Here is a 19,810-nt window from a genome sequence, read left to right as displayed (position 1 = left end):
GGCTAATTATAATAATTAATAATAATTATAATAATGATGACGATAATAATAATACAAATACGGAAAAAAGACGATCAGTTAATAGAAGGAATGTCATGTAGGCCTATTTTATGGTGTGACGATAAATGATTTCCAAATGAAACTACGTGAATAATTCACTCTTCACTGAAACACTATATTTGTCTATTAATTAGACTAAATAAAATACAGTATATGTTAAATTCAGCCTTTGAACTGTAAAAATCCCAGTCATAGAACCTACATTCAGAACGTTAAGGAGATCGAAATGAAGGGGAAAATAACGAATATAAACGAATAATAAAAATATTACGGAAAGAGGAGGATCAGTTAATGGACAAGACTCTGAGATGCATAAAATGTTTCCTGTAGGACTATTTTATTTGATGTACTTTATGTAATATTTATTCATGATAAACTTTTTAATATAGGTCTATATAGTCTACATCGCACACAGACAGCACTGGCATATACAGCTTCGCCCATTGTTAATATAATAATTTAATATTGTATTAATTTCTGTAACAATTAATATAATAATTAAAAATAAAATATGAATAAACCTATCTCTGATAACCCTGGGTTACTATGGTCACGCAGGTTTGTTTATGTATTCAAATCGTGGCCTCGAGAAATGCATGTTGTTTTCTCAACATAAGAAGTCGTGGCCACGAGAAATGGATCTCGTTTCCTCATCATCGCATCTTGTGGCCACGACATAAGGATGTCGTTACCTCGACAAGATGATCTAGTGGCCACGACATAATATGACGTTCCCACGACATAATATTACGTTCCCACGAGTTAATATGTCGTGGCCACGAATTAATATCTCGTGGCCACGACAAACATAAGTGAACCGAAGGTGTCCCCTGGCGGGCACCGTACAAAACAACCCTTCTGCTGGGTTTTTCAGTATTTTACCCAGTGCTTGGTTGTATTTAACCCAGCATTATTTATAGTATAGTGAGCTACCTATCTAGATAGCATCAAGTGTGCTGAAATACACTGTCTAGATAGGCAACTCACTAGGTTTTAAGACCTAGCCATTCTTTCTCTCCACCTCTCTCTTTCTCTGGGTCATTCTGTCCCTTTCTTGCCCCCTGCTCAGTCGTTCTCTCTGGGGGGTGAGATAGTGAACTAACAATGTTTGACAGGCCTAGCGAGGAGGGCAGCATTAACAACAACAACTGTGAAAAAGAGCGGGAAAGAGAAAGAAAAAAAGATAGTAAGAATAAATCCTTCAAAAAATGATGTTAGGTTTGCAGTCGTTTAATGAAGTTGTTCTCTGCTGTAGAATGATGGATGATTTGTAGGTTATAACAGCCAATGTTAATTTAAATGTTAACATTGATTTATAGTATATAGAAGATTTTCTAGCATCTTATTGAGAACTTTTGTTTTTAGCATGATCCTGCATCTCAAGCAAGCAAAACATTGTGTGTGTGCGTGTGTTTGAGAAAATGTTGTAACTATAATATTGTTCCAGTATCATTAATATTAAATATATTAATGTGAAATGTGGTCAGCAGAACTGAAATGGAAAAAGGGGAACGAAGGATGAAAAAGGAGGGCGAATGACATAAGGATAAGGGCGTATACACCCAGGGGGGCAGTTATGGGGCAGCAAAGCGTGTGTGTGAGCGGTTGGGGTGAGGCGGTAATAGGGCAACAGCTGGCATTGAGTGGGGGGTTGGAGAGGGTCGTGTCGACAAACTCTCCCAATGACCTACTAATGTACTGCATACAGCTCAACACAAGTGTTGACTTGAGAATGTGAACTCTTATTCAAAACATATTTATAACAGAGTTTATAAAACAAGATTCTCATGCTCACCAAGGCTGCATTTATTTGATTAAAAACACAGTAAAAACATTAATTGCGTGAAATATTATTACATTTCTCATTATAACTGTGATAACCTGTAGTGATGGGTTATGTTAGGGCCCTATGATATCCGCAATGTGGAAAAACTGGGATGTAATCATGAAATCTAGTCATAAAAATGGAATTTACTGTACAACACAGAATGACACAGAATTTGCCAAATTTTGGATGAATTAATCAAAAGTAGGTCAGTACACTTGAAGGATTAGTTCACTTCCAGAACAAAAATTTACAGATAATGTACTCACCCCCTTGTCATCCAAGATATTCATGTCTTTCTTTCTTTAATCGCAAAGAAATTATGTTTTTTGAGGAAAACATTTCAGGATTTCTCTTCATATAATGGATATGTATGGTGCCCCTAAATTTGAACTTCCAAAATGCAGTTTAAACGCAGCTTCAAAGGGCTCTAAACAATCTCAGCCGAGGAAAAAGGGTGTTATCTAGCGAAATGATCAGTTATTTTTGAAACAAATTGACAATATATATACTTTTTAACCTCAAATGCTCATCTTGGCTCATCTTTGCGATGCTCATGTGTAGTCTGTGTAATCCGGGTCAATACAGTTAGGGTATGTTGAAAAACTCACAATTAGTTTTCGTTTTCAACTTCAAAATCATCCTACGTATATAAATTGACAATTTGTTTAGAAAATAACTGATCATTTTGCAAGAAAAGACCCTTCTTCCATGGCTGGGATCATTTGGAGCCCTTTGAAGCTGCATTTAAACTGCATTTTAGAAGTTCAAACTTGGGGGCACCATACACATCTATTACAGTATATGGAGAGAAATCCTGAAATGTTTTCCTCAAAAAACATAATTTCTTTAAGACTGAAGAAAGAAAAACATGAACATCTTGGATGACAAGAGGGTGAGTACATTATCTGTAAATTTTTGTTCTGGAAGTGAACTACTCCTTTAAATCAAAACGCGATATGGACTAGTGTTAATCCGCAATTTTAAGCCACAAAAAGACTATTTAAAGTAGAAGTTCACTTCCAGAACAAAAATTTACAGATAATTTACTCACCCCCTTGTCATCCAAGATGTTCATGCTTTCTTTCTTCTGTCGTAAAGAAATTATGTTTTTTGAGGAAAACCTTTCAGGATTTTTCTCCATACAGTTGACTTCAATGGTGCCCACAAGTTTGAACTTTTAAAATGCAGTTTAATTGCAGATTCAAAGGAATCTAAAAGATTCCAGCCGAGGAATCATTATTAAACTTTTAATAAATTGTTAAGTGTAAATTTCATGATTTTAATTAATTAGGCATGTTTTTTGATTAATACAATTTAATTTAACTATTCAAACATAGTCTTAAAATAAAAAATAAAAAAAATAAAAAACGCTGAAAAATCCAGAATCTAGAGAAATGAAAATAGAAAAAAATAGGAATTAAAATGGAATTTGGGAAAAATAAAATGAATCTTATTGGGTCCTAGTTATATGTATCTATATGTATCATGTTTTCAGTCAAACCGAAATTTATTCAGACATCTTCAACATTATCTCACATTATCAAAGTTTATTTGCTATAGTTTAGAAAATTATAATAAAATATGACAAGAATTTAAAGTTAAACTGTGTCAGAACAAATTCCTCTTAATAATGTCAGACAACTTTGGTAGAAAGTGTAATGGATTATAATCAATCAAAAATTATTCAGACAAATGTTTACACAACTATCAATACTTTGTCGACCAATTACCAAGCAATAATTTTGTTCAGTCTGTGATGTAAAAAAGTTCACATTAGCAATTAGAGAAAAAACACTTAAGCAAAACATGTTCAGGTCAAAGTGTCTAAATAAGTTTTGATCCCAAACTTTTATCAATTTTTGGTTTGACTGTATGTATTCATTGGAGCACAGTGTGTATGGACAATCTCTGTTGAAGCCCGTCTTCACTGAGCTCCAAAAACCAATATTTGGTCCTACACACATACTGCCAGACTATGATTAAGCACATATGTTCCAGCAGTTAGAAGACCAAACCAGATCTTCATCAAATATATAAATGTGTGCAGTGTGACCGATCAATAAGGCAACAAGGACTTCATCTAGTCCAGCTGCTGAACACACACACACAAACAGCTGGACATCAGAGAAGAACCAACAGGATGTTTAGTGTCAATCAAACGTTAATCAGGCAGCAAAATAGACATCTACATATGCAGCAGAGCAAACAGAGAGACCGTAACAGAGGCAGAGAGACAGAGGAGAGGGCGTAGAGGTGAGAGAATACCAGAGGGAAAATATGGAGAGACAGAAAGAGACAGATGGAAGGAGGAGGAAAAAGAAAGAAGAAGTGAAGCACAGATGGAGAGAGATGAGAAAGGAGGAAGAGGGAAATGGAGAGATGAAGGGGTTATTTTTCACTGTCTGTTTTTGGACAGTATTTATTACACTTCAACCTGTGTTATCTCTCACATACAAACACTCATCTTCTCCCTCCCTCTCTCTCGTTTATTTCTCTCTGTCTCTCCTTTTGGCCTTCTTCGTCAGTCTTTCGCCGTATTCATCTGTTTATCTTTAATCTTTCGCTTTTGTCTCTTTTCAGCAGCCGTCCTCTCTGCTCTCTCTCGTCTATGTGAGGAGGGTGTAAACGATGTTGCTTTAAATATAGGCTGTGTGCTTTCTACACCCTCACACATTTGTGTGTGTGAGCGAGAGACACCTAGAGAAAGAGAGAGAGAGCGAGCAAGATGCGATGGAGAATGACACTGTCTGGGTGTTTTTAACTCAAATGTGTATGTGTGTGCGTGTGTGTAAATACTCTAAGGCAGTGCTTCTCATCTGCCGGGTCGTGACCCAAAAATGGGTCGCATGGCTGCAGACGACAATGCTTAAATGCGAAATAATGATTTCTAACTAACCATATGATCATGCAGAGTTGAATAAATAGGCTATAAATAGGCACTTTCCATGTATTTTGTTGTTTGGATCAAAAGCAGTTTGTCCAGTCAAACTCTACGGAATTTTGGGACAAAAATAAATACAGCCCAGGCTACTTTAAATTCAGGGTTGACTTGCATTGAGGATAAACATGGTTTGAGCCGAACTGCAGGAATGCATTTAAAAAATTAAAATTTAATTCAAAATGAATTATTTAAATTCTAAATAAATGCAAAGTTCTTTCATGAAACTCTAGATGGGGCACACTGACAGGTTGTTAATGTAACCGATGATATTCATAGCCCTATACAACTTGGCACAAGCTGATTTCATGCCGCGTACACTGCCAATGAGTTCGCACCTTAACCTTTAAATGGCTGGTCGACATTCACTTGAATGTTTTGCAGCATGCTTTCAGAGTTCCTCTGAAACCCTCCACCTTCCCCAGCTCCACCTGTATTACCATGCTAAAATCTTCAGAGTTATCATGACAGAACTTCAATTCAAAATGGCTTTTGAATTAAATCAAAAACCTGTGAATCATGAATCGAATTGAAACAGAAATTTGCGTCATCTTTTCTCCTGATTTGTGATTGTGTGGTAATGAAATGGCTCCTTAAACAAGAAAAAATGTTGGGCAGGCTAGATTTTGTCCTTGGTGGATTGATTGGATCATAGTCGTTTACTAATTGCTGCAATCTCATGTGAGTGACAGGTTGCTGGATTGTTGGCCCGCCCTTGTGCAAGTCATCAGAGAAGAGATGCTGTTGCGAGAGAGAGGGGATGGCAGGGGCGCATTAGGATAACCAAAGGCCCCTGGGCTACAGCATTACATTAGGCCCAGAAAACAATTATGTCAAATTTTGTGTTTTTCCCCATCCAAGTTAACATTCACAACACTGTTCTGTGTGAAATGTGGATATAAGTGAATATGCAAATTCACTCTTTTGTCAGAAGGTGGCACTTGTGGAACAGTTGAATTATAGCCGTTGCATAAAGTAAATACTACATTATTACTGACATACGGAGGTAAAATGAAAATGAAATTTCATCAAAACATTCCTGGCCAAAATACGAGTTTACAGGTATGATTTAAACTCCATAAATCACAAAATATTCATTATTTTATGAATGTTCATATTCATTATTCATCATCAGTAGATCGAAACAACACTTGTGGGCTATTTGGTGATTGCTAACTGCGTTTTTATTTTGAAACATGCCGTGCTCATGTTTAATTATTCAAATCATAGCCGTTTAAAGTTTAATGATCACATTTAAGCAACAGGGCGATTCCTATTTTTCCATCACCGGATTTGAAATTGAGACTTTGAAGCAGCACCTTTGATGGAACGGTGACTGAATCAAAAACCTTCAGCTGACATACAGATTACATCCAGGCAAGGTACTGAACTCACACTGTGTATGATGTTACAGAATGTTGTCCGGTCACACAGCAGTGTTGTGTTTCTTGTTAATTTGCACGTTAACATAGAGACACTCTCGTGCTGGGCTTCTTTACTACCACATGCATTGTGCGTCCCGTTTACGGTATATCGTTGAAACACGTGGAACATACCAACTACACAAACTGTGTGGGGGCTAAACTAAACTATTCACTATATGCGACTCCTGCCAGGGAGTAGCTGAACATGAGTGTGAGTTTTCAGCTACGCAACAGAATGCTGTTGATACTGCTTCAAACTCCCATATATGCAAATAGTTATTTAAAAAATATAATTTCCTTGCAGCCAGTGGGCCCCCTTCCCAGTGTAGGCCCCTGGGCTTCAGCCCGTTGAAGCCTATGCGTTAATGTGCCCTTGGGGAATGGTAATGTTTTTGATTGAAGATTAAGAGGACACATTCATTAAAAAAAAATTATGTGCTCGGATAAATAATTCATAAACACTGCTACATTTAATAAAAAAACAATTTGATTTTAAATAATTTTGGTCATTTTGTCATTGAAAGAATTTTTAAGAAATGTTTTAACTTGTTTGATAAAAACACTTGTTGGTTCAAGCAAAATTTGTTTTTAGTGCAAAAGGGACAGTTGAAACTGGTGTCTAAAAAATTTGGTCTAAAACGTCTGGTCTCTCTTATCTTGTTCCAAACCTGTATGGCCCATGTGACTCATTTGTGTTATGGAACACAAAAGATAATGATTTAAAAAATGTATTTATTTATTTATTTATTTATTTAATAACTATAACATTTTTTAAAGTCCCTATGTAGTCAAAAAATGTATCCCTTAAAACTAATCTTTGATAATCAAAATTACATATTTAAATGTTTTTTTCTTGTGAAAATAATTTTCTCATGCCTTAAAACAGTTTGAATGTAACTCTCCCCTTGCCTCATTTACTATATGCGGATCTATGAATATGCAAATTAGCCCCGCCTCCACTCACTCACACCAGCCAGAGCCTCCTGATCCGTCCACTAACTGAACTTAACTGTAGTAAATGCGATATAATGGCGATAGACAGATAATGACTGAAATGTTTTTACTAGTGGACAACTACAGTGGATACTGTAACATTCATTAAAGTTACTTACTTGATGATATTGTGTCCTCAAAATGCCTTGAAGGCTCGAATGCAGCCTAGATAGTGATTCCAGTTTGCGCCCGCAAGCATATGTGTCTGAAGTGCAGACGCCAATGCGGGAAAAGTGCTTCTGACTCCGGGCAACTTTTACACTGTTGACACAGATTATTACTCAAGTTTTGGTTTTGTGCTGGTAATCCTATTGGTATATTTTGCATGCTAATGATATGAATGTATCCATTGACGTGGTTGGTTATTGAATTTTGTGATGTAGCAAAGCCTTTGGGAAACCACAGTTTTAAGTAGAAAATACTAAGCAATGGTGTTAATTAATAGATTGGCACAAGGTCTAAAAGCATATTAAAAACACCACATAGACAAATAAACAACATTAAAAACTTGATTTTCACTACAGGGGGACTTTAAATGTATGAAATTTATTCAATTTATTGCTGTCAATCAAAAAATTAATCACATATTTTTTTCTGAAATTAATTGCGACCACCTAACATTAAAGTTTTTAAATATACTTTATATTGTATTATAATTTCACATTCAATCTTCAAAATAATGTACAAACAACATTTTTTTAATGACTGAAGGTGATGTCTCTAGAAAATTTTTATTTTTCCCTAATATTTAACCATCGACTATAGCCATTCAACATTACTGTAATTGAAAGCTATTAATTGTAACAATCAATAGACTTTAAAAAATAACTTCAAATTTAAGTGAACTTAAAACAATATCCTTTAGCAAGTAGGAAATATACAGAAATAAAAAAAATAGACGAATCTTTAAAGCTACAAAAGTTTCCTTGATTTGCTCTTTTTCTTTCTTTTGTTTTTTGATTAATAGACATTATTAGGTTATTTGGCTGCTATTACTTTAAGACCTGCCGCTGCTAAACGTGACACAGATCTGACATGCATGCTCGTAGTTGCATTTGCGCTTAAATATGAAATAATAAAAGCTACAGCACATGCCGTCACATTTGTGCGTGCAATTGAAGCGTGTACAGTATAACGGCTGACAGGACAGGAAAATTCATTTTTACTGACATATGGCTTGACAACATCTCATCTGACCGCAGTTCACTGTTGTTCTGCTGAAGCTCCCTTGTCACCAGTACCTTTCCTGTGCTCGTTTGACTAGTGCTGAAGTGGAGTTGGAGTGCGCGTCTAAAAAGTCTCCCATTCGATATGGTCGTAAATAAACACACTTCTTGTCAAAAAAAGGAGAGAGAAGCAGCATTTGCCTTAACTGTGTTAAATATTTTTATGCTGTTACAGTGCCTTGCAAAAGTATTCATACCCCTTCATTTTATTCACATTTTGTTTTGTTGCAGAATTATGTTAAACTGCTTTAAATTAGTTTTTCCCCACATCAATTTACACTCCATACACCATAGTAATGACGAAGCAAAAACCAGATTTGCAAATTTTACAAATTTATTACAAATAAAACACTGAAATAAGTATATTGCATAAGTATTCATACCCTTAACTCAGTACATAGTTGAAGCATCTTTAAAGCCTCAAGTCTTTTTGGGTATGATGTGACAAGCTTTGCACATCTGCATTTGGTAATTATCTGCCATTCTTTGCCTCACCTTTTCACCTCTCAAGCTCTGTCAGCTTGGATGGGGGCTGGCAGACATTTTCTAGAGTCCTAGTTGTTCCAATCGTCTTCCATTATGGATAATGGAGGCTACATGCTTCTGTGAACCTTCAATGCAGCAGATTTTTTTCTGAACTTTTTCCTAGATCATTGCCTTAACGCAAGTCTGTCACTGAGCTCTACAGGCAGTTATCTTGACCTCAGGACCTCTTGACCTTTTTGCTCTGATATGCATTTTCAGCTGTTAGACCTTTTCTTAGAGGTGTGTGCCTTTCTAAATCATACTTATTCAAATGGATTTGCCACAGTTTAACTCCATTCGAAGTGTAGTAACATCTAGAAGCAATATGAATGCTCCTGAGCTAAATTTTCGAGTGTCCCAGAAAGAATACTTATGCAACAGGATCTTTTCAGTTTTTTATTTCTAATAAATTTGCAAAGTTGTTACAAACCTTTTTGTGCTTTGTCATTATGGTGTATGAGATGTAGATTGATGTGGGGAAAAAAGAAAGCAGTTTAACATGATGCTGCAACAAAACAAAATGTGAAAAAATGAAGGGGTATGAATACTTTTGCAAGGCACTGTAAACTGGAACAATTCTTTGCCTGCGTTAATGTGCTAATTTTGAAAGCACAAATTAAATTTAAATATATTTATTAAAAATCCTTTGTATTAAATGCACAACATGAACTATCCCGTGAATTTTGCTTGCGTATGTTATCAAGGTACCATTGTGATTCAAAATAAAGTGGCAGTGACATATATTTGTGTACTGTGTTCCAATCATGCACAACTGAGTCAGTAACGCCCTGCACCCTTCAGAGTACTCACTTTAAATGCTCTGCCCTTTGGAGTGAGTAGGACATAGTGGTGTTCACGTTGAAATTGAATTCACCCATATTCTCTTTCTCTCCACATCTCCACTTCACTCCATCCTCTCAGTGATTAGAGTTGAGTCAGTGTCCTGACATAACCAGTTAAATGGATCAGATGCCATTTTGAGAGTCTCAGTAAGTGCCCCCTGCAGCAGTTGTCCACTGCACAGAGAGCGTGTATGTGACCCACTAATCGCTTATTAACTGCTAACACTGTTCTAATTGGTTGCCGATAAGTAGCCCGCACCGTGTGTGCTAAAGCTAAAGGCTAATTTTAGCCTATTATCTATTGGCATAGGTTCATTGGGTTTAGAACGCTAACTCTAATTCTACCACTGTGTCGGTTTGGACATTTGCGCACACACACTGCCAGATGTTCTGTGATGTAGATGCTGAGACTTAGTCTTTTCTCATCCCTTCTGCTCACACTCTATTTTTAAAAGCAGCGTCTCGTTAAAGCCTTTTAGGCTAATCAGGCTGAGTTCGGCCCAGCTTCTCGCTCGCCCGGCGCACCTGCATTTGTCCCACATATTTGCCGGCATTTGGCCTGTGATTCAGTAGGTTAATCCCCAGCGCTAGCAAAACATCAGGCTAGAATTAAGCCAGCGTTAAGCCTGAATCAATCCAAGATTGAAATCGACAAAAAGCGAGTGTAATTAGGCTAGTGCAGTATCAACATCGGGCCAAGTTTAACTCAGAATTCAGCCAATGTTAGCCATGCAATTAGCAATATTTGCCCCGTCATTCAGCCAGCATACGCCCAACATTCAGCCAAGTTTTGCCCCTTGTTTAATCTCTTTGAGTCCAGAGCTTGGCCGGTGCCAAGCCAGCATTTGCCTAGCATTCACTAAAAATTAGTGCTCCTTTCAAGCTGCTATTAGCCTAACATTCAGACAGTGCTTCGCATAGAGTTCATCCAGCACCGGTCAGCATTAAAAAGGTCATCGATTATAACCTAAGTGGTAATTATTGGGTAAAGTGGAGCATGGGCCGCCCCGGGTGGAATTATCATACAGTTAGACTCACAATTGGCATTATACATGGCCTTTATTCACACACTCATACAGACACATTTCCAATAGAATGAGTTGTCATCTTTTAGATACCTGAAGGCCTTTACATGTGTTGGAACAAACCCCAATCCCATAAACACTGAGCAACCAATAAAAAAAAAAAACGAAGCATTTTTTCAGGAAATGTAAGTGGAAAAATCATTATGGTGCTTGAATATTTAGGGCCCTATAAAATAAAAAATGTTTTTTTTTTTCCCCAAATTCCGTTTTTTTTAAATTAATTAACTTATTAAAAGTTTAACAAAAATTGCATTTTCAAGGCCCTGAGATGAGTTTTACTTTTTCTAAAGTTTTATTTAGTTCTATCTAATCCTTTCATTAAATTTTATTAATCAAAATCAAAATTTATTTTTTATATTCAGAAATACTGTGTTGTGTATTTACTTTTTTCCTGGTAAATAATTGCTTTGTTCATAATAATTTTCTTAGTAGTAGACAGTACTATTTTGTCACATTAGGTCATATATTTCTGACAGGGTTTCTTCAAGTTAAACCAAACTTTTAATTGCTGGGTTGCTGTGAAGATCTTGAAGATTCTGTTTGTATATGATATGATATGATATGATATGATATGATATGATATGATATGATATGATATGATATGATATGATATGATATGATATGAGTATCAGAGCAGTTCTAGAGATTATGTTTGTGTGTTCATGTACTCATATATTAAGGCAGCAGAGGCTGAAAACACAGCGAGCATCAAGCGCGCTTCAGTATGTGTGTAGTAAACGAAACATACATGCATAGAACATGCAGTATTCACATTTAAATAGTCTTTTTGTGGCTTAATATTCACGGACACTAGTCCATATCATGGTTTGATTTAAGTGTACTGACCTACTTTTGATTTATTTATCCAAAAATCTGTTTAAATTCTATATTTATGACTGGATTCTGCGATTCCCTTCACATTTTCCGCATCGCAGAAATCATAGGTCCCTAAATATTCTCTGTGGTTTCCAGAGTGTTCTGGATGGTCATCAAGGTGTTTCTATGCAGTTGCTAGGGTGTTCTGGGTGGTTGCTAGGGTGTTGCAATACAGTTGCAAGAATGATCTGAGTGATTTTTCCAGGGTGTTGCTATATACAGTTGCTAGGGTGTTTTGTGTGTTTGCCAGACCAACACGGTCTCACCCCAAGTCGTCACATATTGACGTTTGGTCAGGACCCCTTGGCGTCGCATTTTGACGCTTAAGGTACCCCTTTAGCGTAGTATTTTTGTCCTCCACTGTTTTCACTTGTTTGTCTTACTGGTTTGCATGCATTTGTAAAAATGTAAACAATTTTATATAAATTTATACTTTGACTGGAGCACCTAAACCCACCCCTACCCTAAACCTACCCACTTCTGAACAATACAAAGCACAGGCAAATATAAGTACAGTCACATGTATTTATTGCAAAAACTGACCATAAACAAACAGTAAAAAAGCATTACAAACAAGTCGTGTTGCATTCCAAGTCTTCTGAAGCCATACGATATCTTTATGCGAAGAAGACAGTAAAACATAAGGTTTTAATCGCTAAAAATTATCCCACTTCGTTAACGTTCTTATTCAAAAAGATACGCCCGAGCATTAGCATGACGTAATCGGTCACGAGACACACAAGAGCCAATAGAATTTCACAACCAAGGCTGACGTAATGCTTCTGCTGTATGGCGGCATTTTTTGAATTCTTTACAGCAGACAGAGACGGCGATCGCGTCTGTTCCTCTCAAAAATCAATCGTTTTGCCTCGGAAGACTTATTCATATTTTTTCAATAAATTGTGACTGTAGTTGTATCTGCCTGTTGTATCTGTGTTTTTTTGACAAATGGTTAGGTTTAGGGGCAGGGGTTGGGTTACGTGCTCGTAAATGTGTAAATATAGTGTAATATAAATAAAACTTGTGACTGTTTGCATTGAAAAATAACACCCCAATATATATGCAATAATGGCAATATTATTACCCAATATATCTATTAATCTAAACAATAAAATTCACAGTGCCTTTCCCGTCAGCTTATTGACGCCAAGGGTTTTTTATTTAAAACAGTGGAGGACCCTTCACGTCAAAATACTACGCTAAAGGGGTACCCTGTGCGTCAAAATGCGACGCCAAGGGGTCCTGACCAAACGTCAATATGTGACGACTTGGGGTGAGACCGTGTTGGCCAGACTGTTGCTGTGAAGTCGTTAGGGTGTTCTGGGTGGTTTCAGGGTGTTGCTATGCAGTTGCCAGGGGGTTCTAGGTGGCTGCAAGGGTGTTGCTATGCACTGTTAGTGTGGTGTCGCAATGATGTTGCTAGGTTTTTTAGGTGCTTCCACTGTGATGCAGTTCAGTTTCTATGATGTTCTGGCTGGAGTGTGGGATATCATGATTTGATTATGGACGATTTAAATGTCTCCACGGTCTGTTTTTGAAGAAATATTGCAACTGTTTGGTTACCCACATTCTTCAAAATATCTTATTTTGTGTTCAACAGTAGAAAACAACTCATTCAGGTGTAAAACAGAATTTTCATTTTTGGGTTAACTATCCCTTTAATGTTAATGAAACAACAAAACACAGAGTAAAATGACTCACTGCTCTTGACTGAAGAACTTTAATATAGTTGCTTTAATAAAAATCAATGTATGATTTGTACAGTCAAGTGTATATAGTGTTTTATTTTTATATTTCTTGAATGCCACTGCTAAATACACCTACTGTACCTGAAAAATAAAGCACTGTATGTTTTATTTGCAGATTGTGTGTATTTGTAATGTGTGTCTTTGTTAAAGGAGAAGTTCACTTTAAAAAATTTTTACAGATAATTTACTCTCACCCCCAAACTTATCTTTTTTTTTTTTTTTTTTTTACAATAATAATACAAATTTTAATACAATTTATATACTTTTGGACCTCAAATGCTTGCTCTGCGTGTACTCTGTGTATTACAGTTTAAGACAGTTAGGGTGTTGAGAAACTCCCATCCCATTTTCTCCACCAAATTCAAAATCATCCTACATCGCTACATCGCTATTTTATTATTTTTTGGTAAATGGCGTTTGATTTTCTTTGCACGTTCACTTTTTTAAACACTGGGTCAGTACTTCTGCGTCAGTACGATTTTGAAGTTGGGGGAGAAAATGGGATGGGATGGGAGGTTTTTTTTACCTAAGCTAAATGTCTTGAACAGGAATACACAGAGTACACGCAGAGCTAGACAAGCTAGCATTTGAGGTTAAAAATTATATAAATTGTCAATTTTTTAGAAAGTACCCAATTGTTTTGCATAATTTCTTTGACTGAAGAAACAAAGACATGAACGTCTTGGATGACAAGTGTTCTGGAAGTGAACTTGAGATTTTGTGACAAAGATTTTTATCTTCACCCGATTTGGCCTAAATGTCTGCCATTCTGTTTTATTTAATATTTTGTTATCTTATCAGGCTTTGTTTTTAAAATAGGAAAATTAGTTAGGCTGTACTGCTCAGAAAACTTTCAAAATAGTAAACTCAACATGACAAAGACTCGTGATAAAATCATGAATCGTGATTTTCCTAAAAAAAAAAGAAAAGAAAAAAGTGATATGATATTTTTTTGGCACATCGTCCACCCCTTCTGGTGTCTGTCAGGGTGTTGTTATGTAGGTGCTATGCTTTTCTGGCTTTTGAAGTCTCTATGATAATCTGATCCTATGATTGCTCCTTAAGTATATGTCTTCTTGCTCCTGTACGTGAGAACCACACTGAATTGTGTGATAGCAAAAAAAGTAATAGCACAGGCCACATCATTTGATGTATTATTCATGCATGTATCAGAAATGATGTAGGATAAGTTACATGTTGAAATGTAATACTTCGAGTTTTTTTAAATGTCTTATTCCATATATAAGCACAAGTGAGATATGAGCTTTAGCAAGCAGCACTAATTACATATTTTCTCGTATGATATGTTACATTTCTTTAGAATCTCGGAGACGTCAGTCAACGTTTTAATTATCATACCTGTTCAGCTTCCTTATTCTCTCTTTTCTTGCGCTTCCTGGTCTTCAATTTCCTTCTCTGGCGACTCTCTCAGCATGAGGTGCAGGCAACGTTAACGATGCCATTTTCATTTTTTTATTTCTGCAAGAAAAACACAGCACTGCACTCAAAGATCATGATGATGGGGACGAAGCATCTAATTTTCACCTAAGTCTCGCTCTCATTTTCTCCCTGTCTCCTCCTCTGTCTCTAACTATAGCTCATTTTATGATGTCATCTTGTTTTGTGCCTTTTCGCCTCTAATAGTTTCTCATTTATCTCTGTCCTGTTGCTCAGATGATGACCCCTTCCAGCCAGTGACCCAAGATGAGACGGTGGCAGTGGGTGGGGTGGTGACCCTGACCTGCAGTGTGAAGGAAAACGATAACTCCTCTCTCCAGTGGTCTAACACAGCTCAGCAAACCCTGTACTTTGGAGAAAAGAGAGGTGAGCTTCAGCTATTTTAAAAGGAAAATGATGATTCTGTCTTTATTTAGTCATCCTCATGTTTTCCCAAGCCTGTATGTATGGAAGCCCGTTTCTTCCACTCAATAAAAAATAAGAAAAGGCAATTGTGACTTTTTAGCTCAGAATCGTGAAATATAAACTCGCAATTGTAAGTTATAAAGTCAGAACTGTGAGATATAAACTTGCAATTCTGTGAAATGAAGTCAGAATTGCATGATATTAACTCACAACTGTGAGTTATAAAGTCAGAATTGCATGATATTAACTCGCAATTCTGAGAAATAAAATCTAAAATCCGAGAAATAAAGTCACAATTCTGAGCACATATCAGCTTTTTTCCCCTCAAAACTTTATATAAAAAAGTTTATATATCACATTTCTGAGAAAAAAGTCAGAATTACTAGAGAAAAAAAAAACAGAATTGCAAGGTACTGTAAACTTGCAATTGCGAGAAAAAATTCTCACAATTAAGTAACTCACAATTTAGTTTATATCACTGAGAAAAAAGTCAGAATTGCGCAATAGTTACTTTATTTTTTGCAATTGTAAGTTTATATCTTGCTATACTGACTTTATAACTCATAATTGTAAGTTAATATCATGCAATTTTTAAAAAAAAGTCATAATTGTGAGTTTATATCTTGCAATTCTGACTTTATAACTCACAATTGCGAGTTTATATCAACCAAACTTAATTTCTCAGAATTGCGAGTTTATATCGCAGCTCTGACTTTATAACTTGCAGCTGCATGTTTATATCTCACAATTCTGAGTAAAAAAGTCAGAATTGCGAGTTTATGTCTTGCAATTCTGACTTTATAACTCACAATTGCGAGTTTATATCAACCAATTCTGAGAAAAAAAGTCAGAATTGCGAGTTTGTATCACAATTCTGATCAAATTTCTCGCAATTGTAAGTTTAAATCTCGCCAATTCAGAATATATAATTTGCAACACAATTCTGAGAATATTTCTAGCAAATTGTGAGTTTATATCTTGCAATTCTCACTTTTTTTCTCAGAATTGCGAGGTTATATCATACTTCTTACTTTATAACTTGCAACTATGTTTGTATCACAATTCTGAGAAAATTTCTCACAATTGTAAGTTTATGTCATGCAATTCAGAGAAATAAAAAGTGAGTTTCTATTCTAAAAATTTTTATTTTTAATCAGGTCTCATTAACATTACATTATTTAGGCATTGTTTATTACATTATTTAACAAACATTCATTCTGTCCTGCTACAATATGTTTATTAACTCTCTCTTGTTATGGTGAATAAAATGAATTCACATCATACAATTTTAATCATCTGAGTATTTTTACATTTATTTATTTATTTAGTAGAATATCTTTTTCCACAAAAAGTGTCAAGTTTCCGATAAAAATGGTTGTAAACGGCAATTCACATTGATTTTAACAAACGACATTTCATGACCTCTCTTTCACTCAGTCACTTTTAAAACCGTGGTCCGTGATTGCAATTACCCACCATTTTGGTCTGAACAGGAAATTGATTTTCCTTGGACCCTTCCTTAGAGATTTCTGCAGAGCTCTCGGTCCCTCAACACCAAACACAAAAAGAACGCGTGAGACACCTTTCTAAAACATTAATATCACCCTAAAAACAAACAGGTGGCTCTGTGATAACAAAAAGCGAGGTGATGGAGAGAGAAAGACAGAGAGAGAATAGAGGGGTGACCTGATTAAAGAGGAAAACAAAAGAAGGCGACAAGAGAGCACCATGAAAAAGCAGAAATAGAAAAGTCTATTGAACGAGAAGGAAGGAGTGTTAAAAGAAAGGAGGGGAGAAATAGTCTCACAGATGGACTTAAAAAAAATCACTTTTTTTTGTTTTCACAAAAAAGTATTGAAACAACCTTAAAACTATATAAAGTAGTATTTTAAAGTGACTTTTTAATGTGGATCAATGCATATTAGCAAAATTGTGCAAGGTAAAAATTTCCAATTAAGTATATTTCTTTCCCTATTGCTTTAGGTTTAAATCCAGCCAATTTGGTTGATATAAACTCGATTTATCTGAAAGGATGTTTAGATGTTTGGAAAGGAAATCAAAAATACTGTTTGAGAAAATGTTTTAGTGTGTGTGGAAATAAGAGAGAGCACAGGATAAAGGATAACAGGAGACACACATACGCATTAGTGAAAAGAGATTAACAGATAAGTGTGGAGGAACGATGGATGAGTGGATGAGCGAAGAGAGATAAAGGGAGGAATGACAAAGGAGGAGTGTGTGCATGAAAGAGCAGGATGGAGGACAGAGGAACAGCAGCTGATGAAGACAAATTAAGTGCCCTTCACTTACTGATAAACCATGAAGCACACACACATGTACTGTAAATCTGTGTTAGACAGTTCTCCTTTTGTTCAAAGGTGAAGAGTGTAATTTCTGCACCATTAGCAAAAATATTAACTTTTCAAACAAGTTTTCCTAAACACTGCCAGCCTGTTTAGCCAGGGATGGGGAGGGGCTTATTCTACAGAGAATGTGATTGGATAAAAATAGGTTTAGTGCAGGATGAGTCATCAATATTTTTGTTCCATTTTGCCAGAAGAAAACATTGTTGTTATTGTTATTAAAAACTATTGATTGTTTTTGTTAATTGAAATAAATCTGAAACTACTTAAAATAGTGATGTTAGATGAAAAAAAATTGAGTAATTTACTATTTTTTAAGTTTTACTGATTTTTATTAGTTTAGTTTTATTTCTATTAAGCTTCAGTTCATTTTATCCATTTTATTTTTCCAGAATAATTATCATTTTTATTTCAAGCTTATTTAAAGTTTATTGATGACAAGTCATCAATATTTTTGTTCCATAATTAAAACTATTAATTGTTTTTGTTAATTGAAATAAAGCTGAAACAATAAAATGTTAGATGAAACACTTAAACTAAAAAAAATATTTTTTTTTTCAGTTTTTATTTTAATTTGAGTAATTTACTTTAAGTTTTACTGATATTAATTAGTTTAGGTTTATTTCTATGAAGCTTTCATTTTTATTTCATTTATTTTTTTAGTCATTTTTGTACTTCAGTAATTTCTAATTTTCGTTAAAGTTTTTGAAGTTTAAAGTTTATTGATGATCAGTCATCAATATCTTTGCTCCATATACTGGAAGAGAACAGTGTTGTTATTGTTAAATAAAACTATAAATTATTTTTGTTAATTGAAATTAAGCTAAAACAAAATAAAATATCAGTGTTAGATGAAAATTTTGAACTTAAAAATTTTCATTTTGCTATTTTCAGTTTTAATTAACATTTTAGTAATTTACTTTTTTAAACTTTTAATGATAGTTTTGTCATTTTTATGTAGTTTAAAGTTTATAGTTTTATTTCTATTTAGCTTATAGTTCATTTTTAGTAATTTTAGTACTTTAAAAAAAACTTTCTTATTTAAAAACATTTATGTTTTTAATTTAGGTTTTTAAGTTTTAAGTTTAACGTTTACTGATGATAAATCATGGATATTTTTGTTCCATTTGTTCCTGAAGAAAACTATTTCACCTGTTGTTATTGTTAACTAAAACTATAAATAGTTTTTCTTAATTGAAATAAAGCTAAACATAATATGAATATTAGATTAAACAAAAATTTGAATGTTAAATGAAAAAACTTAAATGAAAATTAGAATTGTTGTTTTAAAAGAAAATGGTTTGTTAAAGTACTAAAATTACTAAAAATGAACTGAAAGTTAAAAATAGAAAGCTAATAGAAATTTTAAAAACTAAATCAATCTGTAAAACTTAAAAAAAGTTAATTATTAAAATTAAACAAAAAAAGTTAAATGGTTAAATCCAGTTCATAAATATTAATAAATAATATTACAGCATATTACAGAACAAGACAGTGGCTATATTTAAATGTGTAAAAATGTTAAGGTGAACATTTAGTATAGTGCATTAGCATATACACTCTCAAACATATGCCATAGATGCCATAGAAGAACCTTTTTTTGTCTAAATGGTTCCATAAAGAACCTTTAACATCTGAAGAACCTTTTTGTTTCACAAAAGGTTCTTTGTGGTGAAAGAAGGTTCTTCAGATTATAAAAAGGTAAGGAAGAGATGGTTCTTTAAAGAACCCTTGACTGAATGGTTCTTTGTGGAACCAAAAATGGTTCTTCTATCTATGGCATCACTTGAAGTACCTTTTATGGCACCTTTATTTTTAAGAGTGTAGATGAGCTTAAGCATACCGCCATGCTTTACTTTTTAAATTTTGTCTTATTCTTTAACACATTTTTTTCCCTTTTGATAAAAGATAAGTGTTCATTGTTTGGCTTGCTCGGATGATCAACAACAGTTCTAGCCAATCAGACCAGAGATCATTTGCATAGACAATTCCTTAATGCACAGTTTGTTAATTACCAAGGCTTGGTTGCACACATCTAA

At 34.8% G+C, this 19,810-nt stretch overlaps 2 protein-coding genes across 2 annotated transcripts in view; one reads left to right on the top strand and one right to left on the bottom strand.

Annotated features, from left to right (window-relative positions):
• The window catches only part of atp1a2a (ATPase Na+/K+ transporting subunit alpha 2a), a 116,525-nt gene that overhangs the window by 34,667 nt on the left and 62,048 nt on the right, over positions 1–19,810 (bottom strand). The window lies entirely within an intron of this gene.
• The window catches only part of LOC141343752 (cell adhesion molecule 3-like), a 30,795-nt gene continuing 12,149 nt past the window's right edge, over positions 1,165–19,810 (top strand). The window contains exons 1-2 of the mRNA XM_073848388.1: positions 1,165–1,246; positions 15,220–15,369. Of these exons, the coding sequence (XP_073704489.1) occupies positions 1,165–1,246; positions 15,220–15,369 (232 nt within the window). The remainder of the gene's footprint in view (positions 1,247–15,219; positions 15,370–19,810) is intronic.

This window comes from Garra rufa, chromosome 10 (assembly GCF_049309525.1).
Source record: "Garra rufa chromosome 10, GarRuf1.0, whole genome shotgun sequence".
Taxonomy (NCBI): domain Eukaryota; kingdom Metazoa; phylum Chordata; class Actinopteri; order Cypriniformes; family Cyprinidae; genus Garra; species Garra rufa.
This window is presented reverse-complemented; position numbering and strand designations above follow the sequence as displayed.